At 46.4% G+C, this 27,366-nt stretch overlaps 1 protein-coding gene across 3 annotated transcripts in view; it reads left to right on the top strand.

Moving 5' to 3' along the window:
* MEGF6 (multiple EGF like domains 6) overlaps positions 1–27,366 on the top strand; it is a 1,002,006-nt gene that overhangs the window by 736,279 nt on the left and 238,361 nt on the right. For all 3 annotated transcript variants that reach the window (XM_069239937.1, XM_069239938.1, XM_069239940.1), the window contains one exon: positions 2,556–2,678. In XM_069239937.1, coding sequence (XP_069096038.1) covers positions 2,556–2,678 — 123 coding nt within the window. The remainder of the gene's footprint in view (positions 1–2,555; positions 2,679–27,366) is intronic.

The following is a 27,366-nucleotide window of genomic DNA, read 5'->3' as shown; positions in this document are numbered from 1 at the left end:
CACCGCTCTTTATTTGCCTATGTATATCTAAGGCTAATTAAATATATACATTTTCTTTTTACCAGTGTGGAGTTCCATTCTTTGACACAGAACATTATTGTTATGGACACTGCCGGACCTTTATGAATCTACAAAAAGATGACTAAAAGTAAAAAATGTTGGGTCCCAAGAAAACACACATTGCCCTAGGAGTCTCTGGCACTGAAGTGAATGTCTGTGTGTGTGTGGGTATGCTCTTTGCAAAAGGGCAGAATGCATTCACTCACAGTGGCGTTAGTCAATAGCTGAAGTGGCTGAAGTGGCTGACCCACTGCTGCATGCATTAAGCTTTAACAGGGGGAAGAAACATTTAAATGATTTAATAACAGACTTATGGAAGAAGAAGATCAGCTGAAACCCTCATAAGTATTGTATACCTATAGTTTTATCAAAAACAAAACGGTCTTGGCTCATGGCAGACCTAAAAACTGGAATCATCAGATCAATCCAGAAATGTTTTTTATTTAAAAATATTTGATCAGAAACTTGGCCATTGACCCTCACAGTCAACAAAAGCTTCTGCCTCTACAATTGCTTCTTTCCCAAGTCCTTCTCTTCAGCTTGTGATGACCCAGTTTCTAATGACACTGTTGAATACTGACTTGGTAAAGACAAATCTTTCTTCTCTAAAGCTACCCAAGTTTTGGCTAAGATATCTGCGGGCTATGTAGGATATGGTTTTCACAATGGGAGCCTGGGGGAATCTCTCGAAAATCATTGTGGATCATCTGAAGAATTCTCTCTTTGATTGTGTGATCTTCAGTGCCTTACTCTTAATTCGTTTTTCCCGAATCCCAGGGTCTTGAAAACTTTCAGTGCATTAAACCTATTTTATTATTCCATATTGGTGGAATGCACCATGAAGTGGAAGTTGGCAAATACTTTATTTAATATTGAATCCTCTCAATGAAGGAACAACCTGTTTCTGAACACTTTTCCCAGATGGCTAAGCAATATATTTCAAATGCAGCAGACGCAAGCAAAATATATTTGTTGAAATAATGCAGCACATTGTTTGGAATGCTGTGATTGGGACTGCCAATGAGCGTAATCACATTCCAGTCTGCTTTTACAGATATTAGGAAGCTCGAGAACATTTCTCGGGGCATAACTTACTATGAACTCGGGCTAAGATCACAGAATTCAAGTGCGTGTGGACTTACCGCAGATCTAGCCAATAATGTATCATTATGGACTGCTGCCAAGAGTAATACCGGTCCTTGGAGGACTTCACTTGAGTGACCCAGGATTATAACGAGGCAGAAAGGCTACAATGCTATTAGAAGGTTCCACCCGCTGATGAAGTTGTAATGGAGTTCTATCTAAGAAGCACCTCATGGAAAACATTTGTGGACAGATAGCATGCTTACCAATGAAAGTGTGCGGTTGGAAGAACCTGTGATTGTCATGCAGACAGTATCAGTATTTTTTGTGTAGTATGTGAAGATCAGAGCTGGCTAATATGTTGTTTTTGAAGTTGCTTAAGGGTGTGTTTAAACATCCCATACAATTTGATTATCACGGCCAAAATCAATGCTATGTATCAATTTACTTGTGGCAAGGACAAAATAGGGTGGTAAATTTGGCAGGTATAATGTGCAATGTAAAAAGAAACAGTCATTGTCACTTGATAATCGCACCCTGAGCAGACCCTTCGTTAGAGACAACCCCCATTGTCGAGGCCCAGGCAAATGTAAGGGCTACACATAATTTTATGGAAAAATAGTCACTTCCTGGTTAAAGTAATTGCAAGAAACTGCTCTGAATAGTCATTAATCTGCATAAAACATTAGTCTTAATCAGGGGCGGCTCCTTCCTATGGGCGGAGGAGCGTCCCCCTCACCAGCAGCAACCAATGCGAATCCTTTCACAAGGAAGGCATAATAAACTGTGTTTATTATGCCTTCCTTGTGAAAGGGCCGGGGCCACGGGGGTGACGAGCAGAGGGAAGTTCACTGTGCACTCCCCTCACTGCAAATGTATGTTTGGCTGGCCGTCTCTGGCCGACCAAACATACATGCGCAGTAGGCTGTCTCCAGCCCGGGGACACTGTTGCTGGGCTGGAGAGAGCCTGCACAGGCTCCCAGCCTGCCTGGGAGCACCCAGCCTGGGTGCTCCCAGACAATCCTGACACTGCTTTGAGCAGCGTCAGGATTGGCCACAGGGCAGGCTGGGAGCCTGTGCCTGCAGCCTTCAGAGGAGCGAGGAGCAGCGCAGCACGGTAGCCAAGGTACGTTTTTTAAATTTAATTTTTATTTTTAATTATTATGTGACCCTTTGCTCCAATACCCCCTTCCTCCCCACCCAGCGTGTCACCCCGCCCCGCCACCAGGAATCCCCACAAGCCACTACTGCTCTTAATGTGAAATAAGATGTTGGTCTCTTATAGAAGGCTAGTGGTCACTCACAGTATTTGCTTGTACTGAAACTGTATTGAATGGATTTGCCACTAAAATACTGTCTGCCTTGCTGTCCTAATGCCTACATCGTAACTTTTTTTATTTCTTCCTCCCCAGATGTCGATGAATGCCAGGTTCACAACGGGGGCTGCCAGCAGAGATGTGTGAACACCCTGGGCTCCTACTACTGCGAATGCAAACCAGGCTTCCGACTGCACACGGATGGCAGAACCTGCATTAGTAAGTGGGCCGTCTGACGCTCAGGAATTGCACATAAATTAAGCACAGCGAGAGGCCTGCGTTGGAAACCCCCACAATAAGGGCCATATTTATCAAAGTTTTGTGTTGCTCTTGTGCTATGCAAGGTAACACAAGTGTGATGCAAACCCTAGATGAGATTTACCAAGGCCAACTTGCGTTGTCCTGAGGTGCTAGGTAAATCTGGAGTAATGCAAGGCAGCGGAAGTCGCTGCCTTACATTACTGCGCCCCAGGGAGACATTCCATGAGTGGAGTGTGGGTGTTCCCACGCACCCACTCATGGATGTTGGTGCATTCCCACATCTACAATGAGTGGTAGACCTGGGTATACGCCAAAATGTTATGCCTGCACAGGGTGGTGTAAAAAGGAGACATATCTTTGTTTCTCCTTGTTTGTTTCCTCTTTCTACATGTGCTACATTCTTCAGCATACTTAGAAAGAGGACAAAACCTCAAAGGATTGTTTTTGTGCCTGAAGGTGACCCTTCCTGCATAAAAACAACCCTGTCTGCAAAGCAGGCTCCCTTGCACTATGGTGAAAGAGTGCCTGCATAGATCCTAGGAAGCACATTGTGCACCAGTGCAAGGGGAGGACAGGAATGCACAATATAATGTTAACTATGGCACATTCCTGGCCTCTCCGTGTCACTCAACTCAGAGCAGCATGGTTTCTTGCTGTGTTACGTGACATTTTTGATAAATATGCCCCCTAGCATGCACATCATTGCTGGCTTCCCTGTAAGACTAACACAATTTAATTTTATATCTCATAAGTACAGCTCACAGGAAAAAGGGAAGGCTCGGTGTTAGTAAACGAATTCAGTGAAATGAGACACAAAAAGGAACAATGTAAGAGGTGTGGTGTGGAACGAAAAGAGGGGAATTAAAGTGAATTGAGAAAGTGAGATAAGGTGTGTATTACTTGATCTTAAGTATGAACGTCGAAACAGATATTAGCATAGCCAAAGGAACTTCGGTTTCCTTCGTTTTTTTGCAAACACATGCAAGATAAATTAAAAGTGTAAAAGCAATAAAAAAACTGCCTTCAAAAAGTGGAATGCATATTTCTTTGCAAAGAAAAAGTAAGACATGGCACATTGAAAACATAAATAGAAACATGAAATGATGGCAGAAACTAAAGCAGAGAATCAGCTACTAGATCTAAAACTAAAGTGCACTACTTTCTAAGCGGAGGTAGACATCTGCAAGAGCAAAATGCTGTGAATTAAAATGAAGAGAGCCAAAGGCTGGAGTGGATGCACCCATCTGTTCATCATCTAGCCCTGGTGGGCAGAAGCAGAAAGTTAATGACCCTCGAACCATTTAGAGGAAGAGAGGGAGAGAGAGAGAGAGAAAGAGACACAGAGAGAGAATCTATTTCAAATTACCCCTTCTAGTGTTGTGGCTGTCTTCCTACCAGCCTTAGGGATCATTGGGAAACGAATGGATGTGTATACAGCTGTCCTCCACCTCTGAATTCCTTGTTAAAGTGCTAAAAGGCAAAGGAAGCCAGAAAGAGCTATTCCTTTTGCCTTCTGTGTTGAGTGCTGCCAATACAATAACACTACTTAGCAGAGGTTACATTATCACTGAGACAGAAAACAGACGAGTCTCACACTGGGACGTGGAAACTGACATAAACATCAAAACACATGACTCACTTGGAGGCTGTCATTTTTTTACGTTAAGGAGGTCCCCACCGTGCGCCATATTTATAAAGTGGTGCATTGCATGCATTGCTCCACTTTGTAACCCCTTGTACCACATTATCCCTGCGTCAGGTATAATGTATGCAAGAAGGCCGTTCCCACACAGAGAGGCCGAAAAGAATGGTGAAATTTACAAGATTTCACTGTGCCATTTTTTCTGTCACGTTTAACGCCTGCTCAGGCAGGTGTTAAAGTGACTCTCCACAATACCCTATGGGCCTCCACGTGCTTTGCTGGACTAGCGCCATAATTTATGGCGCTAATCCAGAAAAGCGCCACAATAGCGTCATGAATTATGGTGCTCTTATGCTACAGTGCGCCATGGTGCACTGTATAGTAAATACAGTGCTACCATGGTGACATTAGGGGGGCACAGGGTGGCACAAGAAAAGTGGCACATCAGAGCTGATTCGCCACTTTCTTGTTAATATGCTCCCTAGTGCTAAATTTGAGGCCTTTGTTGCTGGTGGCGGCCAACGGCACTTAATTTTGGGGACCGGCACTTATTTTTCTGCATCAGACATTTCCATAGAGAAAGAGAGGGAAAAAAATCAAAACAGAAAGATGGAGGAAGAGAAGGAAAAACTGTCAGAAAGGGAGAAAGCAGATACCTGGAAGAGTAAAATAAAGGGGAAGGGAGTGTCTGGTAGTGGATTAATGAGGCCTAAAGTGGATTTAAGCTACCGGCTTCAGTATGTAGCATGCCGACATTTTCACAAATGAAGCACTTCCCAACTCTGTATCAAGCCCCCTCCTTTGGGATAACTCGTAGCAAGTAGACACTGGTCTGCATACCAGGACACCCGGCTGTGCCAATAGACCATGGGCATGGTAAATGATGCACTGCATACCAAGTGAAATGCCCTAAAATAAATAAACATATAATCAAATATCCAATGCACTCTGTCCTCTATTTATCTAACTTAACCCTGTCTTGGGTGTACTGCAAAATATCCATACCTGAGTTTCCATGAACATCAGCAGAGGCATGTGCCACTCAACTTGTATACCTCTCTTCACCAAAGTAGTCATGGGTGTTGTGTGCATTAACCCACTGACAGCTGTTCCGCGCATTGCACTACTGGCCCATTTCTACTACATGTGGAACATATATAAAATCTAAAATGTGTACTGAATGATTCAGGGTTCGCCGATGCTTCTGTGTCACAGCAAAGTGCTTCAGACCTATGCCTTCCTGTAACAACTAATGTAGTCTGATAACCCAGTCCCATTGGTTCAATTAAATTGAATGGAGGCTGCAACTCCCAGGTTGGATTAGGTTGTTAAATGAAGGTTCAGCTCTGAAGCTTTGGTTCCCCAGTGACACAGATACGTCAAGTAACTTTAGGATGGGAGCGAATGGAGTAACCGTTTTACTTCTCTGTTTGAACAGCAGATGCTGCTGCCATTGCCTTTCCAGCTCAGGATGTCTATTATTTCTGTAAAATTAGAGCTAACATGGCCATATCTAGACATTACTGAATTACTACTAATAATGTCCGTAATGACTAAGGATGGCCGCCTAGACCTAGAGGCTTCAGTGTAATATTAGTAGGTGTCAAGTATTGTTCCTTGCATTGGACTACGGATTCCCCAGCACTAGTGTGTCACACCTTTAATGCTCATGGGTGGACCCCATGAACCATTAACTGAGGTGTCTTTAAACTGACTTGGTTGCACTTTCACCAGACCTTAGTGGACCCCTTCGACCATCTACTGAGCTCTCCAGTAGTGTCTTTGATTTCCTTGAATTGTGCCTAAACTTGTGTTGTAGACCCAATGGAACCATCTACTGTGGCATTATTTTACTCACTGAGTTCGTACCACCAGCCTAACTAGGAAAGGATGAGATACCCACCATGCAAATATTCGTCCCTCAGATAAGTAGAATAAATGCTGCTCTTCCTTTCACATATTTCTGTAATGGTTGGTATGTTTAACGTAAACATAAAGCTCCCTACAACACAACCAGACAGTGTGTCAGAAGATAGTACATCTCATTCAACAATTTCTACGTAGACCATAACACAACCACACCCTCACTAAAATAAACATACAGCTCTACTTGTAATCACTCAGACAGAAGGACTGCCACCATCCTACACTAATAGCAGTTGTGCGGTTAACAAGTGTCAGATAACAACATTGCAAGTGGCTTTCAATGAAAGAAAATCTATTTTCAAGTAACTTGGGGTCTCATGTACAAAGTCCTTTTGCGTTTGTAAATTTTGGGATAAATGACAGGATTTTTTACTGCAAAAGTTGTTTTTCTATGTGCAAAAGCCCTTTTATGAGTCAGAGTTCTTCCTGACTCGTTAAAGGACCGTTGCAATTCTTTCCGAATTGTAGATTGGAGGGACATGAAAGGGGTGCCCCTTTCTATTCCTGAATCGATATGATCAGTGGTTTACGCTTGAAGTACATTGATATGTTACCGGCCGAATTGGGGTTTTAACTGATTCACAAGGGGGAGGTGTCTCCTTAGTACCCCTTCTCTTTTAGGAACTGTGTAGGCTGCCTTAGGGAGCAAAGTAAGTGCCACAGGTGAGAACGTTTTATTTGTTAAACACAACAGTGGCTTCTTCAAGGGGCACAGGCTGCTTTTTTTTTTTTTAACTAGTTTTTCGTTTTTGAATGCCATCATAGGGATGTTGGTCTGCTGATCCTCGGAGGACGCTAGCCCATGACTGCAGCCAGTCACAGCGTGTCACAATTTGCGACAGACCAGTTGAATGTTAATTAGGCATGCCATCCTGCGATTCCCTGGGATTCGGTAGTTTATGTTCAGATTACATATGTTGGTTCCTAAATGCTGTTCCATACTCAAAAAGTCATTGCACAATTTGAAACCACCTTTTGCCAAAGGGATAACAGTACCGCAGGCCTATGGTGAGAAAGTGAATTTTAAGGACACAGAATCACGGACTGACTGTCTCTCGGCAATTGAGAACAGTGCAACAAAGCTATGTGAGTCTAGAGCCAAACGCAGCTCACGAAGTATTAGTTAATTTGTAACTTAAAATATTGTTTTGTTTTACAATGTAGTGTGAGACGACCGTGTGCGAAAAAGAGAAGAAGCTGCCAAACCATGCGCAAGAGATTTTGTTTTAGTAAGAGTAAATGTCGCACTATATTGCAGTGTCTTCAGCTGATGACTGCTCCGATATATTTCATCTTGGGTCTGCGCTGTTGGCGGAGAGTAGTAGATTCCTACGGTTATATCTTTCCATTTACTGGGTTGCAGGGGCGGCTCCTTCACTATGGCGAAGGAGCGTCACCCCCTGCCTAAGCCTGGGCAGGGCCGGGCTGGACCACGGGAGGTGGGAGGAGGAGAGAGTGTGCACTTAAGTGCACATGTGTCTTTTAATGGCCGTCTTAGGCTGGCCAAACACACATGCACACTTAGGTTTCTCCAGCCCGGCTGTGCTTAATAGCCGGGCTGGAGAAACAGCACATACCCAGGGCTGTCCCTGAGCGGCTGGCCAAGCAACTCAGTCCAATTCTGGCGCTGCTTTCATGTTAGGTGTAGCATGAAAGCAGCGCCAGGAATGCTGAGGAGCCTCTACTGGTGTCGCAGTGAATGCTGGGACAACACATCCAGGCAAGAGGAACACGAGGTGGCAGAAGACAGGTGCATCGTGGCAGAGGTGTGTTTATGTATTTATATATTTTTTTTATTTTCATCCCCCACTCCGTCTCTGTCCACACCCCCTCACCCCCGATTCCTCCCTTTGAGATTTGCGGCATCAGCCGCAGAAGTGTTGTTTGTTCCATTAGTTCAGACTGTTAACATACTGTTTAAGAGCCTTGGCAATATGGGAACTGCGATGGTCATATTGTTGGTAGAACAACGTTTTCCTTGTGGTTTTCGACTGCTGATTGTGGCCCTTTATGTGTAGTGCACTGTGACCATTCTATGTTTGAGGCTGTGTTTTTGTAGTTTGAAGAAGCTGGATGCTACTACATTATTTCAAAACAGTGATTCCTGATTTCTCGTTGTCTGGATCATGTTTGTTTCCTTTAACTGCTATTCCCACTATAGTGTTCTGAATCATTTGAAAGGACCCCGCACACTTTGGGAGTCCTTGGCAATGGCAAGCTTGGCTCCTGTACTGCGTCATAAAATATTTTTGCTGAGTCCTATAAGAAGTACTGACTGCCTTAATTAATTTTAGTTTAAAGTGGGTGGATGCGCAACGTCACTGATCTGCCTTTTAGACATGCCAAATATCAGTCTGTCAGTTTGGCTTTTTAGGCATACACGTGGATGTCCGACAGGGGCAAAGTAGAGCCCATTTAGTCTTTCTTCATTCTCCTGTGGCTAGACTAGGCCATCAGGAGTTCTATCTGGTGTTTTCATAGGTCCTTTCAATTTGGCACCTTCCTATGCTTTACTTCCCGACAAATAAGTTGATGTACTCAGGGCCGGGGACCGCGGGAGCACCGCCAACAGGCTGGCGGTGCTCCCAAGGGCATTCTGACCGCGGCGGTATGGCCGCGGTCAGAAACGGAAAACCAGCGGTCTCCCGCCGGTTTTCCGCTGCCCTGAGGAATCCTCCATGGCGGCGCAGCTTGCTGCGCCGCCATGGGGATTCCGACCCCCTCACCGCCATCCTGTTCCTGGCGGTTGTGACCGCCAGGAACAGGATGGCAGTGAGGGGTGTCGTGGGGCCCCTGGGGGACCCTGCAGTGCCCATGCCAATGGCATGGGCACTGCAGGGGCCCCCGTAAGAGGGCCCCTAAAAGATTTTCAGTGTCTGCCGTGCAGACACTGAAAATCGCAACGGGTGCTACTGCACCCGTCGCACCCTTCCCACTCCGCCGGCTCCATTCGGAGCCGGCTTCCTCGTGGGAAGGGGTTTCCCGCTGGGCTGGCGGGCGGCCTTCTGGCGGTCGCCCGCCAACCCAGCGGGAAACACAGAATAACTGCGGCGGTCTTCTGACCGCGCAGCGGTATGCTGGCGGCTCCCGCCGGCACCGCGGTTACCGCGGCCGGCGGAAGTCCGAATGACCCCCTCAGTGTTTCTTTTGCAATTATGATGTTTTGGAAAAACTCTGTTTTTCTGGCATAGTCCTGCATCCCCCACTAAGCAACAGCAGAACTTTGGGAAAACATTTAGGGGATTATTCCAACTTTGGAGGAGGTGGTAATCTGTCCCAAATGTGACGGATTGACCACCAGCCGTATTACGAGTTCCATAGGATATAATGGACTCGTAATACGGCTGGTGGTATATCCGTCACTTTACCGTCACTTTTGGGACGGATTACCACTTCCTCCAAAGTTGGAATAACCCCCTTAATGTGTTTGTTAAACTGGAGTGGGGCAGCATTGATCTCTTTGCAAGCAAGAAAGCTCTTACCTTGGTTGGAAGCACTATTTTAGATGTAACAAACTCAAGGCATGAGTGAGGACAGCATTTGATTCTTGTGCATGACAAGCAGAAGTATCAAAATTCAGACCAGTACTTGAAGGAAGATGAGTATACCTTTGATGTGTATTTCTTCTTTTTGAACAGTGCATGCCGGCTCCACTTCCCCTTTGTGTTTTTGTCCCTCCCGGGGATCATACTCCAAGTACAATTTCCTTGCCCATTGAATGTCCTTCCGCTGCTGTCATTTTCGGGGCTCAGCTAAGTTTTTCTTTTAGTTGTAGCACTCCATAAAAGAATATGTGCTTGCAGGCTGTCTCTTTTCCATCATGCTACCCGCCCTCCCGCTCTCTGTCATTAATTTCCCCTCCCACACTCCTGTCCCACTCTGTGTTATTGCTTGCCGCTCCCACCGTCCCATCTCCCTCCGTGTTGCTGCTTGCCCTGTACCACCCTCCCCTCCATCTCAATGCCCATTACATTTTCTTGTTCCTCTCCGTGTTATGACTTGCCATTCCCACACTCTCTGTTGTATTGTTGGCCCTTCCCATTCCTCCGTTGTTGCTTGCCCCCTCTCTCCTTCTCCCGTTGTTGCTTGCCCTGACCACCATCCCGCATTGTTGCTTACCTGCACTCACATTCTCAGCCAGAAAAATCGAGAATTGACAAAACCAATAAGTTATGCCAACATGTGAGCTATTGGCTTTGCCAATGTTTTTATTAGCTATGTTGTACAGCAGGGTGGCTGTTGTGTAGCATGGCAGAAAGGAAGGAAAAAAGCACTATGACACATCTGGATGTATAATAGCACTTTCTTTACTTTTACTCATGCTGTGCAGCAGCCACACTTCTGTGTAAATAAAACATTTAAAAAGCCAATAGCTCTCGAGTCAGCGATACCTATAGGCTTTGCCAGTGCTTGTTTGCATTATGTAAACTTCGTCATGCTGTCTGGTTATTGAGGCAATCATCTTTCATTGGTCAGGAACTGGTTTTATGAAGCCCCAGACTTCTCCATTGATTACCAAGCAGATTAGCAACATAGTTTGAGGACCATCAACGAGTTGTCCTTCATAGGCTCGTACTTCAGTAGCATATAAGGCCCTCCTAACTGCTCCAGGGTGGGGAAAGCTCAAGAGCTAATGCGCTGACAGATAACATTTTGAGACACGTTTGACTGTAAAGTGTGCATGGTTTTCATTATGTCTTTCATGCAAACAAAGATGAGATACTGAAGCTAGAAGACTGTACATGTGTGGCATGAGCAAAGTACGTTCATGGGACTCCTGTTACAGGCAATACTAAAGATTTTGCTTGTTGGTTAATTGATAGAAGAAATATTTGTGAGTTGCTAAGCTAATCAAATGACCTTGCATACATATTGGACAAGAGGATAGCCTAATATTTAAAGATGTACATTTTTAAAGATGACTGGACGTGTTTAGGTGTCTACATTAGCTCCGTTGCTCCCGTTATGCTTGGTACAATTAGGTATGCACCTTAAATGCCAACCAAAACCCATGATACCTTCCAAGCACAGCCTCTGTCGATCACGTGACCTGTCAGCAGCAGAACGTATATAGCTTAGGAACCTTCACGACTCACGCACTTCCAGGCTGAGGTGAGGAGACCCACCCATTTAGACAGGAGCACTAACACAAGCACAGCTTTGAACACAATGCAAGATAATCAGCCATTTCGGTCAACTTTAGGACTCCAAGCTCACACAAGAAGCTAGGACAGGGTCATTCAAGTACACATAGCTGTTCCACTTGGCCAAAGATGAATATCTGACATGGAATAAGATAAAACGTTAGATGTTAAACTTCGTTCAAATCAACTCTAAAGTTATTTGGCTGCACGTAAGTTTGTCTTTCTTTGATCATTGAATTTTAACAATGAGCAAGACTACCAGCTGGCGCCGAGATGCCACTCTTGGAATTCTAGCAATAGCATTCCTTTCTTTAGGACTCAAATGGTCTTTCTACCCTCTAATCCTAGTAGTGGAGGGACATACATGAGCCTTGTAGAGCCAGGGGGCCAGATGTATCAAACGTTTTTGCATTTGCAAACGGTGCGATTAGCAAAATTCGGCTGTTTGCAAATGCAAAAATGCCTTTCACAATGTATGAAAGGCATTTGCAGTGCAATTTTAAGGAATCGCAAAAATAGCGATTCTTTAAAATTGCGACTCCATTTATTGAATCGCAAATTGCGATTCTCTAAATAGGAAATCACAAATAAGGAATTCCTATTTGCGATTTCCAAAGCACATGTATCAAGCATTTCCTAAATCCGAATTGGGCATTTAGGAAATGCAATTATCACAAACTCAAGTTTGGTGGTAAGCATGTGCAATTTAAAAAAAATGCATTATAAATGTTTTTTTTTAAATGACCTGTAGCGCACACATGCCCTTCATGTGTGTGCTTCACATGTCTGCAAATATTTTTGGGGGGTGCATCAGAGGGGGCATTAGGCCCACAGCACCCTGGGGTTTGCATTACCTAATTTGCAAATTCCGAACTGGAATTCACATATTGGGAAATGCAAACCATTCGCACCTACAGGCCCATAGGGATGAATGGAGTCCCATTCTCTAATTGCGATTTGGTAATTGCGATTGCGAATTTTAATAAATCGCCATTACCGAATCGCAAATTTCATACATCCCATTTTGCATTTCTTAAATAGCGATTTCTTAAAATTTGCCATTTAAAAAATGCAAACCGGGAGCTTGATACATCTGGCCCTAAATGTCTTTAACTCCAAAAAACATAGACTTGTCCAATGTATCCCTTCTCTTATATTCATCACGGTGGGCGATGGCATGTGTGCAGGACACTTGAAAACAAAGTTTTCCATGTCATGAGAAACATCAGTACCCCTGATTTATGGCAGAGGGACAGTACTATTAATACGTAATTCTCTCTGTTGTTATTATTCAAGACTTAACTCGGACAAGTCTTTCTTTGTTGTTTATTGTTGTATAGCCATGGTTATGCTTGCCTGGTCTCCTGTATCCATAACTTACCTCTCCTCTAGGGCGAGATTTCTAATTTCTAACGGTGGTAAAACGTTAGTATGCTGACCCTGAAATGAATGGTGTTTAATCATTATTGATGGTGAGTGTGTGACATAACCAGGAGAGAGCTACATTTGTGTCCTCGTGACCGAATGAGTTGGCCGCCCAGTCTTCCAAGGATGTCAGTCTACGGACAGATAACCTGCCCGTGCCTGATGGGTCGATTTAGTATAAATCAAAGGCCTTGTTCGCAGCACAGTCCAATATTTATACATGAGGTGACTGAAGGTGATGCAGAGACATCTGCAAGGGACTCTGGTGGGGGTGGATGCGCTCACCACGATGACAACATTGACCTCCTGCACCGGGATCACAGGCAGGAAAGAAAGCTCATTGCTGTACCCAGTCACGTCGGCGGCCTTGGGCTGGCTGCCCAATGGTTGAAGCCCTCAGAGGTACTTACAGAGTTTACGAATATCAGTCTTTCTGAAGCTCCCTGCGAGTTTGTTTTTAAATGAAGACCTTGATCCATCCGTCTCAGCGTGAAGGACTACTTTTACTTTCTAATTAAATGTAAGCTCACTTGCACCCTGCAGCCCTGAACACACATTTTTCTGTTGTGTTCTGTATCTGCGGCTGTCAGCAGTCCAGTGTATTTTCTGGGTTGAAGCGTTCCACGTTAGTCCGCGGCCCTGGGACTATCTATACCCATCCCAAGAGGACGATGTAGCTCTACTCCTAAAAGGATCCATCATAATTTCACATGCCTTTGTGGTGGAATGAAACAATGAATGGCAACGTTCCTGAAACAGTGACTGCAAAAACAGATTTCAAATAAAAAAAGCTTTCTATGTTAGTGGTGAAAACTGGGTTTCGATTGAGTATAGTTGGAAATCCCATGATTGGTTTTTGCATCTGTAATTTGTTGAGTATTGTCGAGTATTCCAAAGATAAATTACTTCCAAGGAAAACGTAGACCTGATTCTTAGCAATAAATAAAAGTATGCCTAGGCTATTGCAATGGGGCATGGTTGTAGCTTAATCAAATTGGGAATTCTGCAAGGTTGTCTCACATTGTGGATGAAAGCTACGTTTCCACGCATAGTCCTGGAAAATATTTGTAAATTTGAAATTGCGACTATGTGAGCCATTTTCCACACACACGTGTACAAAGGGTAAATTAAACATGGGGAAATGCATTGCATTTTATCAATTACAGTGTTTTTCTTTATTATGTGTACCCACTGGAAGCTATTTCCAGTGGGGGAAAACCCTTGTACTACCCCCAGTAGTAATAGAAGGGTTTCCTTGTCTCCTGCTGATCCTGAAAGGCATATACCACTGTCCCTAATGGCAGTAAACCTAAGTTTGATCTTCAATATGATTGTGATGAGTGTAAACACACCATGTGGGTAATCTAACCCTTGTAAATTGACTTTTCACCCACTTCCCTCGTCTGGGAGACAGTTTACTCACATAAACATCTTTGTGTGAGTACATCGTTTTATCAGTATTAAACCTATTTTGATAATAATAAAAATACATTCTTATAAAAGGCTATTGGCACATATAAGGTAGGGTGTGATGCACACATACCTTGTGAAAGTACATTGCAGAGATATAGTGGATAAAGGGAAAGCTCAGTGCCATTTGACAAAGTTTATTTTGTGTGGAATGGAACAGGTCTCATTTAACATTATTTGGTTTAATTTAAATAAATGCAATCGTTTCGATCATTTCCAAGCTTTCATTTGCAACTATTGCTGAGCCTTTAGTTTATGTGGGTGTAATGTTGCCAGTCCCTACTTGTTTAAAGATCAGTCATGCACAGTTTTTAATTGAATTAACAGTTGAAGCAGACAACACATGAAAAACACATACACCGTAATAGATAAATACCGACACAAAGTCTGCTAAGAAAAGACAAAACTTAATATACCTGTACATTATGTGTTGCTGCTAGTAAAAAAACATCATAAATTATTCAGGTATCTAAGACGAATGAATGTCAGAACAACGCATGCTGGAACAACGCATGCCTGAACAACGAGGTTGGAACAACGACCGCATTGTTACCACTAATGTCTTTGCCACGAATGCCTTAACGATTTTTCATTGTAAAGGCATTCCTGGTACAGGCATTAGTGATAGGCATGCATGGTTGCAGCATGCGTCCCCCCTGGCCCCACACCCCCACCCCTAAAAATTTCTGCGACCCTCCCACCCCCTCCCCTAAAACCACGCCAACCTCCCACCCTTGCCCCTAAAACTACCCCAACCCCCACCTCGTACCTAAAATTACCGCGACCCCCACCCTGCCCCTAAAACCTAATTCCCCCCAAACCCCCCACCCTGCCCCTAAAACAACCCGAACCCCCACCCCATCCCTAAAACCTAAACTACCCCAACCCCCACCCCTAAACTCCAAAACAACCCCGCCCCTAAAACTACCCAGAGCCTCCACCCCGCCCCTAAAACCTAAACCCCCCTAAAACCTAAACCCCCCCCAACCCCGCCCCTAAAATTACCCGACCCCCCAACCCACTCCTAAAACCACCCCAACCCCCGCCCCTAAAACAACCCCAACCCCATCCCTAAAACCTTAACTACCCGACCCCTAAAACCACCCCAACACCCCGCCCCTAAAACTACCCTGAGCCCCCCACTCGCCCCTAAAACCTAAAACCCTCCTAACCCCCCCGCCCCGCCCCGCCCCTAAAATTACCCAACCCCCAACCCACCCCTAAAACCTAAAACCATCCCAACCCCCACCACTAAAATTACCGCAACCCCTCACTCCGCCCCTAAAACCTAAAACCACCCCAACCCCACCCCTAAAACCTAAACCACCCCACACCTAAAAACCTAAACCACCCCGACCCCCCACCCCCAAATACTAAAAATACCCAACCCCCACCCCGCCACTAAAACAAAAAATGCCCCAACCCCCCCTCCCCGCCCCTAAACCTAATCCACCCCGACGCCCCAACCCTAAAACTAAAAATACCCTGACCCCCCACCCTCGCCCCTAAAACTAAAAATACCCCTCCCCCAAACCTAAACCGTCCGACCCCCCACCCCTAAAAGTAAAAATACCTCGACGCCCCACCCCGCCCCTAAAATTAAAAATACCCCTTCCCTCCCTCCCCACCCCTAAACCTAAACCGCTCCGGCTCCCCCTCCCCTAAAACTAAAAATACCTCGACCCCCCCACCCCGCCCCTAAAACTAAAAATACCCCAACCCCCCACCTCACCCCACCCTTAAAACTAAAAATACCCCGACTCCCCAGCCCCTAAAATAGCCCCACTTACCTGACTGATCGTGTCTTCCTCCTCAGCCGACTCCCTTCTTCTGTGCCTTAACCATGCATGTGCGTGGTTCAGCACATGCGTGGTTAAGGCACGAAACAACAAAGTTGTGGTTAACAAAAGCGTTGTTCTGCTTTCGTTGTCCATGACTTCATTGTTACGGAGTCGTGGGTAAGGCCGTTTCCCATCAGGAATGTATGTCGGAACAACGCATGCTGGAACAACGCATGCCTGAACAACGAGGTTGGAACAACGACCGCGTTGTTACCACTAATTCCTTTACCACGAATGCCTTAACAACGATTTTTCGTTGTAAAGGCATTCCTGGTAAAGGCATTAGTGATAGGCATGCATGGTTCCAGCATGCGTCCCCCCTGGCACCCCACCCCCACCCCTATAAATTACCGCAACCCCCCACCCCTCCCTAAAACCACGCCAACCCCCAAACCTTGCCCCTAAAACATCCCCAACCCCCACCTCGTCCCTAAAATTACCGCGACCCCCACCCTGCCCCTAAAACCTAAAACCACCCCAACTCCCCACCCCGCCCCTAAAACAACCCGAACCCCCACCCTATCCCTAAAACCTAAAGTACCCCAACCCCCACCACTAAAACAACCCGAACCCCAACCCCATCCCTAAAACCTAAACTACCCCAACCCCGCCCCTAAAACTACCAGAGCCCCCCACCCCACCCCTAAAACTTAAAACCCCCCAACCCGCCCCTAAAATTACCTGACCCCCAACCCACTCATAAAACCTAAAACCACCCCAACCCCCACCCCTAAAACAAACCCAACCCCACCCCATCCCTAAAACCTAAACTATCCCAACCCCCACCACTAAACCCTAAAACCACCCCAACACCCCTGCCTCTAAAACTACCCGAGCCCCCCACCCTGCCCCTAAACCCTAAACCCCCCTAACCCCACACCCCACCCCTAAAATTACCCGACCCCCCATCCCACCCCTAAAACCTAAAACCACCCCATCTCCCACCCCTAAAATTAGCGCAACCCCTCACCCCGCCCCTAAAAACTAAAACCACCCCAACCTCCCTCCCCTAAAACCTAAACCACCGCAATCCCCCACCCCACCCCTAAAAACCTTAACCACCCGACCCCCCACCCCCAAATACTAAAAATACCTGACCCCCACCCCGCCCCTAAAACTAAAAATGCCTCGACCCCCCCTCCCCGCCCCTAAACCTAAACCACCCGACCCCCCCACCCTTGCCCCTAAAACTAAAAATACCCCTCCCCCAAAACCTAAACTGCCCGACCTCCCACCCCTAAAACAAAAAATACCTTGACCCCCCCAACCCGCCCCGCCCCTAAAACTAAAAATACCCCTCCCCACCCTAACCCGCCCCTAAACCTAAACCGCCCCGATGCCCCCTCCCCTAAAACTAAAAGTACCTCAACCCCCCACCCCACCCCTAAAACTAAAAATACCCTGCCCCCCCCTTCCCTGCCCCTAAACCTAGACCGCCCCTAAAACAAAAAATAACCTGACCCCCCTCACCTAAATCACCCTGACTCCCCAAAACAAAAAATACCCCAGCCCCCCACCCCGCCCCTAAAACTAAAAATACCCTGACCCCCCAACCCCTAAAACAGACCCACTTACCTGACTGATCGCGTCGTCCTCCTCAGCCAACTCCCTTCTTCTGTGCCTTAACCACACATGTTGTGGTTAACGAAAGTGTTGTTCCGCTTTCGTTGTTCACGACTTCGTAGTAAAGGAGTCGTGGTTAAGGCCGTTTCCCATCTAGGACACATTATTAGGACTACAATGTCATGGGGTGTGCCCCCTAAAAGTTTAACTTCAGCGAGTTGCATAAATAAATAAAATGATCACTGCTGTGTTGAGGGCAAATACTTTTGTGGAAGCGCACAACTTCTGCATGATCAAACCATGTACTTCTGGCTCCCAACATGTGGGCGGAGCCAGAACCCATCTCTAGTGATGCTCACATAAGTGTCTGGGCAAAGCTGCACTATCAAGACAAACCATAATAAAAAGTGGTGACTGACAAATGCAGTATTAATCTGAACATACAATGTAGGCAGTGTGACACTTTTGCGGACCATAGATATGGTAGCAGTGTAGTATCCATTCTAGGACCATACAGATGCCAGATGTGTGTTAGAAAAATGCTGTTAAAATAACAGAATACATTTATTTTATTTTCTTACTATTCTTAAAAAAATGGACTGGTTACACAAAACTTATTGTATGAGACAGCTCAGTAAGTTAAGTGTTCGCTGCTGAGATGTGTGTATGCTATAAGTCTGAAAGTTGGCTGGGCCTAATTTTAGCTTTCAAAGTATCAACAACGAGGAACATTGAAGAATAGTAACACATTTCATTAATCGAGCTTCAAATTACAGAATTTGGCACTAGCAAGTGCTATATTAAAATCATATTATTATAATATATCCAAAATGAGAACATGTTGTAAGCTTTTAATGTGATACCACAGTGTTTGGGCACTGATATTGTTAGACTTTACAGTAGTGTTTGACATCATTGACTGTGTTATTTAACTCCCTCACATATGGCTATTACCTGTAACCTTTCTGGTCCTTTCCAGACTGCTTCTTTCATTTCTACCCTCTTCCTTGTGCTGTACTGCAAAACGTCTCATTTGTTATCTTCTTTTTTATTCATACTCATGCCACTCAAACATTCTTCTCAATTTATTTGTGAAATAATTTGTCTATATTGAGATTGCGGCTGTAGAGTGGGCCCCCAATGATGGTCAGACACTCGGGGTATCTGCTGGAAAACCTTTATTACATAAATTGCATACTGGGCTACTGAACCCCGCCCGTTTTCCCAGCTTCAAAATGTATCCCCTCTCTAACACTCACGTCAGAGGTACTACTGACATCCGAAGCGGAAGGGGTGGTGTCTCTTCTGCCATCACATCAGGGTGTAGTCCTTTTAGGGGATGGCACTACATTCTTCCTTTACCTGGAAATTGAAAAAAAAAATACTGCATCAATGCCAAGACATAACCATAACATTTGGGTGAAGAACAGTGATCAATGATGGAAGTCACAACGGAGGAGTACCACCAACGGTGGCCTCATGGGGGCTACCTCACATTCACTCTGTCAGGAAATCAGTGTACCGCCTAAAAGGATCTGGGTTGAATCTGAGGTGGTACTGCCCTGGTTTGCTTCTTGCACAAGGTCTTACTGTGGTTCCATCAGTGGGCAATAGCACCAGTGTCACAGGACTGGGTTCTATGGATCCAGGCATGGACTGCTGCTGCAAAGCTCTGGAGGTAGGAGGGTGCTCCAACACAGGTTCGGGGGTGCTTGGAGCAGAGTGGTCTGGGGAAGATTGTCACTTTGGTTGCTCTTCCACTGTCCATCACTGAACAGGTCTTCATCAGATTAATTAACAGATGGCAAGGTGTCTCTTCTTTTGAATTGGGACACGTTTCTCATGACAGTGTCGATCCCTCTCTCTGCAGTCACCACCGTGCCCTTAACAGCAGTAACTGTTCATGGGTTGGCTTCGAAGGGCAGATGAAACTTCCCACCTGGGTGACAATCTTTAACAAGTACCTTGCTGGCTATTCATATGGGAGTTTGCTTTTCTCTCTGTTGCTTCGATGCATATTCATTGTTGTGTGTCCTTCTTGCTATGGATTGGTGTGGAGGTTTTGGCTGGACAGTCCACAGGAGTCGATGCAGTATGGAATTGGCCAAAGCCCTCCCAAAACACAGCTGGCTGGGGGCAACTCCAGTGGTGGCATAGGTTGTGAGTCTGACCTCACAGAGGAAGTTGTAAATGACCCTTTCCATGTTGTATGCTTCTGCCACAGCAATGCAAATGTCCTTTGGTCAGAGTCCTCACAAAACGCTCCACCTCACCATTGGCCTGGGACCACTGGGGCATCATGCGGCAATGTACTGTGTTCTGGGAGCAGAGGAACTGACCTGGCAGGCAAAGCAGCCCTTGACCATCTCTTCCACCTGCTGGTCCAGGCCGGGGAGCCATGTCTTACTCCGGAGTCTGTTTTTAGACTTCACCAGCCCCTTGTGGGAGCCATAAGCCTACAAAATGGAACTTTGTCTCAAGCTGGTCGAGAGTACTATTCAAGGGCCTCTCAGGAGGCAGTCATCTTCAGTGACTGATAGTATGTGCTGCACATGGTAGAATGCCTGTAGCATCGATCTGGCTTCAGCAGTGCAGTAGGCCGCTAGACATTGAAGAGGTCGCCAATCACCAGATAGTACGGCTTGGATTGCCAACTGTAGGCAGTCATCTTTTTTGGTCACTTCAACTATTTCTGAGAGGCACAAAGGGAGGGGCTTAGCTCTGTCTAGAACCAACAGGACATACTCCTCTGTGTCCTGAGCTTCTTGGGATTCAGAGGGCATGACAGGCTGGGCATCTCGCGACAAGAAGTCTGCAGGGTTTCAGGTGCCAGGTTGATATTCAACAGTGAAATTGAACTCCTGCAACTGTAACATCCATTTTTCAATCCACCGGGGCAGCATGGAGAACGACCCTTTGAACAAGGGAATCAGAGGCTTATGGTCAGTAGGAACTGTGAATGGCTGTCCACACAGATACAAGTAAAAATATCAGCACCCCCAGGGAATAGCATTGGCTTCTCACTCAATTTGAGGATATCGCTGTTCCATGGGTGTGATGGCCCTGCTGGCATATGCCACTGGTGCCCATTCCACACAATCTTGCCACAGGGCTACAACTGTTTCTAGGCCTATAGGGCTGGTGTCTATGGCTAGCTGGGAATCTCCCTGAGGGTCAAAATACACAACTGTGGTGTTAGCTGAGATGGCATCTGGTTTTCTGAAATATATGTGCTTGATCTTAATTCCACACCCACGGGCTGGTAGCTTTTGTTAGCTCCCTGAAGAGACATGTAAGGTCAAACAAGTTCTTCATAAAATGTCCACAGTATGTTACCATGTCCAGGAAACTGCGCACCCCGGACACTGATGATGGTGCAGGAGCTTCCTGAATGTACTTGACTTTGGCAGGATCAGGGCCGATGCCACGTTCAGAAAACCTGTAGCCAAAGAAGCAAATATAATTCCTTAGAAACCCAGACTTCTCTTGGTCGAGGGTCGGGCCATACCCCCTCAACCGAACTAAGACAGCTTGGAGGTGCACTAGATGGCTTTCGAGTGTTGGAGCATGCGCTAGGATATTGTAGCTCACATTTAGGACTCCTGAGAGACTGCGCAGGACCTCTTTGAGGATGTGAAGGAACACCTCAGCGGACCTGGAGATCCCAGAATGTAGCTGTTTGCACCTCCAGAGGCCTGTAGGGTCAAAAAGGTTCAGCTGGGTTGGGAGTCAGGGTGCAATGAGATTTGGTGATAGCCAGATTGGAGATCCATCTTCAAAAAACATTTCGAGCCAGAGAGTTCCCCTACAATGTCGTCAGTGGTCGGGTTAGATGTCTTCCATTCTTAATGGCCATGTTCAGCATCCTCATGCCCACGCAAATGCGTACTGCTCCTGGTTGTTTCTGCTTCTTGGTGACCACAATAGGGGATACCCAGGTAGTGGGCTGAGATACTCTCTCAATGATGCCAGACTGTTTGAGGAGCTGCAGTTCTGACTCAACTTTGAGGCAGAGGTGTAAAGCTATTTGTTGATGTCAGAGAGCCATGGGGGTGACCGAGCCATCTCTGTGTAGACAAAGAGGTGGGCATAACAGGCACCCTATGTCTTTAAAAATTGAAGCAAACTCACGTACCAACTCTTCCAGGTTGAAAGCATGGATGTTGAATGCAGACTGGATTAGGTTTAGGCTCTGGGTGGTCTGGCAGCTGAGCAGGAAGCCTGACCCTTCTTTATATACGTATACCTTGGAGGTTGAGCTTGTGGCGACATGGGTGATGTCTGTCGTATATATGCCTGCCAAGTGTAGTGGTTGAAGTTTGCCGAAGGCATAGACTTGCACATTGGTGGCTCAAAGATTGGGTGAATATGCAAGGCTGTGGTAGACTTCAGCAGCCATGAGGTTGATGGAGGCTCCCGTGTCTATTAGAGCTGAGACCGGTTGTCTGTGCACCACTATCTGGCACACGGGGAGACTTCGATGAAAGATGCCACTGGGATTGATCACTCCCACCACATGGACGAGTTCTTGGTCATCATTGTCTATAACACTGTCTGTAGAGGTTGTGGTAAGGGCGGTAACAGCCTTGATAAACTTTCTGAAACTTATCGACATGGGCCTGGGTACAGATCAGCACACTTTGGAGAAATGGTTTAGTTTGCCACATGCTCTACGAGTCTTGCCTTAGGCAGGGTAGTCGCCTGAATGGGTAAGGGTGCCCCCACATCATCTGCAGAATCTGATTCCTTGATTTGATTTAGAACGCTCCACCTTGGGTTTGTCAGTCTCTTTGCGATAGCGCTGACGGTCTCCCTTTTGATATGGGATGTTGATGAAGGCTCCATGTGTACTGCACGTGCTTTTGACACTTCTTTGGATCTCCCTATGCTTATATTTTTTCCTGAAAGATGCATTCTTGGAGCTTTGAGGATGCACACCGTTGAATGAACTGCGCCCTTATCTCATTGTCTTCGTCTGGTAGTGTACAGGTACTTGCTAGTTCCTCGAAGTGCCTATACAAAAATGTTGATGGATTTATCAGGTTTCTGGTGTGCTTGTCGTAGTAAAAAACGTTCGTAATCTGGGTTGGTTTAGGGCTCAAAATGTGCAGTGATAGCATTTTTCAGTTTCGCCTACCACTTTAGAGAATTTGTGAATATCTGCTCAGGTGCAAAAGTAAGGGGCGCTTCTTCTCATCTAGCACACCCATGGCCTCGAAGTAGGTTTCCATATGCTCAATACATGCTTTCCAATGGCCAGCATGTGTGGGTGGGGCCCCTGTGACAGCAAACAGCTCAATATCAGGGATGCCAGCCATAATAGGTTGCTAGAACTGTGGAGGTGACCAGTCAAAAGTTAGTTTTTGGGGGGGGGGGGTACGCACAACACGACTGAGCGGCAACAACAAGTGAGTAGGAGAGGCCTACCTTGAAAGCCAATGTACAATGTCCCCAAATTGCTGCTGTGGCAAGAAAGCATGATGGCTAAAGTGCAGGCCTCACGGTAGCCACTATGGCAGGATAGCAGTCAGAGGCAAAGGTATCTTTCAGTGCAGGCAATTTGGGAATCATCCATGGTGGCACTTCAGACAGGCAATTGTGGGTTAAACTCACTGGTTGCAGCCAAGTCACTAAATAGGATGCTGCTGAGACACTGGCACCATGTGCTTGCAGGGGGTTTCAGAGGTGTGGCAACCAGGTGCAAGTGGTGTGTTTTGGCCTGTGGAGTTTGCTGGCAGCAGAGCACATGCAGGGCCCAACAGGAGCAGTCTGGGAGAGCCACTAAACAGGCTGGATCTGCTGCCAATAGAGCAGCCACCTGGAGATGGGCTGGAACTGCTGGGGCAGGAGGCAATCTATCAGCAGAGGGTGCATTGTTGCTGAGGGCTTAGAGTCCAGGAAAGGTGGCAGGCCTGGTTACGGTGGCCTCCAGAGGCCAGGGTGCAGGCACACGCCTGACAAGAGCACTACAGCCAGAGCAGGCAGTGGGACCAAGCGAGCGCAGATTGTTGCAGCTGGGAGTCACAGTTGAGGGGAGACATGCATACCTGGGAGCGTGGCCTCCTCATTACCAATGTAGTGTGGGCCCCCAATCATGGTAAGACACTCAGGTACGAGCTGGAAAACCTTTATTACATAAATTGCACACTGCCCTACTGACCCCATCCGTTTTCCAGTTCAAATATTTATCCCCTCTCTGGCGGTCACATCCAAGGTACCATTGGCACCAGAAGTGGGAGAGGGGCGTGTCTCATCTCCCTTCCTTAGGGATGTATCATGGTGTAGCCCTTTCGGGATTGACACTACAGTACCCATGGTCCCTTGTCTCTTACTTGGCATTCGTTGCTATTTCTGCTTGCCTCTAATTCACTGCTTAGTAGATCAGTAGATATACTTTGTTCCTTTTCCATCCACACAACTCCCCCTCCTTACCCGCCTATCCTGTTTTATACAGTGGTTTCCTCCTGGATGAGGTTTAGTTTCATTTCTACCCGTTGAAGTAATATTTTCTTATTTTGGTTGTCCTATATATCAGTCTTTTTCATGTAAAGCACTCTGTTACCATTTGGTGTAGTGGCACTACATAAAAAAATAATAAGTAATACATAAGGAATCTTAATAAATAACCATGGTGTCCTAACAACATCACACCTGCCTGACACCCAAGCACTTGTTGTGGCTGTTGCTTGTAGAGTCTTTCATCACGTAATTAAATTTTTTCTTATTAATACATTTCAGATTACATCCCATGCGCCTGTTTGGCAATAAACCCATTTTTGGAGTCCGGCCTGCGAGTGCATGCACTAACCCATACATCTCGCTTGTGACATTCTTTTGTGTACAGTGAAGGGCTTAGAGTCTGCCTGTCGCTTACCATTTGTTGGCTTGCGTGGCACGCTTCTTTACAGCTTTGTAATTTGTCACTGCAGTCCCAGCATCATTTCCGTTCCTCTGTGTGGAGTTGGGACCAGCCAGTGATTGATTCAACTTAATCAGTGCCTGTCCGCTGCTCCCGACATGATTGTGGTACTGTTTTGTTCTTTTTAACTTCTAGTGCCCTGCAAACAAAAGGCTTGTGGCTGGCAAAAACGTGCTCAGCAGGACAAAGTTGCAAAGGTTTTTTATAGCTAACTTTCCTTTAATTTGCCCAGTTGTCTTTTATTACTTTGCACTCATGTTTTCTTTTCTTTTGCTTGTGGTTGCTGTTCTCAAACAATGATGATTATCTTGTTCTAACTATTACAAAGCAACATTGTTTCTTTATTATGTGTAATTTCTAAAATTATACTTTAACTCATACTCTTGCAGTACACCCCACTCCACCCCACTGCAATCCATCCCACCTCAACACTCCCCACAACAACCCACTCCAATCCAAACCCCTAAACTCAGTCCAATCCACTCCAACCCACCCCACGCCAATCCTCCCAACCCACCACAATCTAATCTACCCCACTCCAGTTCGCCCCACTCTAATCCAAAACAATCAGCACCCCTTCAGAACAATCTGCCCCACTCCAGTCCAAAGCAAACTGCCCCACTCCAATCCAAAACAATATTCCCCACCTGTATCTATCCCACTCCAATCTGCCCCACTACAATCCAAAACAATCTGCCCACTGCACACCAAGGCAAAACAATATGCCCCTCACCAATCTGCCCCAGTGCAATCCAAAACAATATGCCCCAATCCAAAACAATGTGCCCCACTCTCATCTACACAAATCCAAACTGCCCCACTCCAATTCAAAACAATCTGCCTCAATCCAAAACAACCTGCCCCACTGCAATCTACTGCACTCCAATCAAAACTAACCTGCCCCACTGCAATCCAAAGCAATCTGCCTCACTCCAATCTCCCTCATTTTAGTCCAAAACAATCTTCCCCACTCCAATCCACCCAACTCCAATCCTTTCCTTTCCGATTCAAAACTATCTGCCACACTCCAATCTGCCTTAATTTAGTCCAAAACAATCCACTCCACTTCAATCTGCACAACTCCAATCCAAAACAATATGCCCTGATCCAATCCACCCCATTCCATCCCAATTTGTCCCACTCCAATCCAATCCACCTCCACACCAACATGATCCACCCCATTTCAATCCAACCTAATACAACCTGCCCCACTCCAATCCAGCCCACTCCAATCCAAAACAATCCTCCCCACTTTATTCCAAAACAGCCTGCCCCACTCCAATCCCATACAAAACACTCCACTCCAAATCAATCTGCCCCTCTGCAGTTTGCCCCACTCCAGTCCACCTCTCCCCAATCCACTCCACCCCATCCCAATTCACCTCACTCCAAACCACCATAACCCACACCACTACAATCCAATACACCACACACCAGTCTAATTTACCCCAACCCAGCCCAGTCCAGTATACCCCACTCCAATACAGTTCACCTCACCCCACTCCAATCCACCCCTCACCAATCCAATTCACCCCACCCCACCCCACTCCATTCCAACCATCCCACTCCAATCCAATTCACCTCACTCAGTACAACCCACCACAGTCTACTCAACTTCAGTCCACCTCACTTCACCCCACCACAGTCCCATCCACCCACCCCCCAATCCAGTCCAATCCAATCTACCCCATGCCTCCCTAATCCACCCCACTCAATCCAATCCACCGCAGTCATGATCCACACCAGTCAACCTGATCCACCACAATCTGATCTACCCCACTACAGTCCACCCACCTCCAGTCCATCCTATTAAGCCAGTCCGATTCACCCCACGCCAATCCAATCCACCTCATATCAATGCAACTCACCATACTCCAATCCACCCCACTCCAATCCACCCCACCCAAACCACCCCACCCCAATCAAACCCACCCATCCGTTCCCATCCAGTCCACCCAAACCCAATTCACCCCACCTACTTCAATCTAATCCACCCAATCTACACCAATCTAGCCCACTCTCTCCCAATCCACCCCACCCCATCCCAGTTCAATCCACTGCACTCCAATCCAGTGCATCTAGTCTACCCCAGTCCCATTCACCCTGCTCCAATCCAGTCCACCACAATCCAATCCAATCCACCTCACTCCACTCCAGTCCACCCACCATACTCCAATCCACCCCCACCGCTCCAATCCACCCCTCTCCAATCCAATCCAACACACTCCAATCTAATCCATTCCACTGCAGCCCACCACACCCCAATCCCCCACCCTACCCCATTTCAAACTTCCCCACTCCAATCCAATCCATCCCAGTTCACCCCATTCAAATCACTCGAATCCACCACATCCTATCCCAATCGAATCCACCTACCCTATCAATGTGTAGTTCATCTCACTCCAATCCAATCCATCCAGCTCACCCCACTCCACTCCAATCCATCACAATCCAATCCAGCTCACCCACTCCAGTCCACCCAACTCCAATCCAGTGACTTCAATCCACCCCACTCCATTTAATCCCACTCCAATCCAAGCTAGCCCACCCCACTCCACCCCACTCCAATCAATACACCCATTCCACCCCAATCCAATCCACCCACCCTATCACTCCAATCCAAACCACCCACCCCAATCCAGTATAATCTTCCCCACTCAAATCCACCCATATCCAATCCACCTAGCCCATTTAATTACACCCAACTCCAATCTAA

This window comes from Pleurodeles waltl, chromosome 6 (genome assembly GCF_031143425.1).
Source record: "Pleurodeles waltl isolate 20211129_DDA chromosome 6, aPleWal1.hap1.20221129, whole genome shotgun sequence".
NCBI lineage: Eukaryota > Metazoa > Chordata > Amphibia > Caudata > Salamandridae > Pleurodeles > Pleurodeles waltl.
Note: the sequence above shows the minus strand (reverse complement) of the source record. Positions and strands in the feature narration are given on the sequence as shown.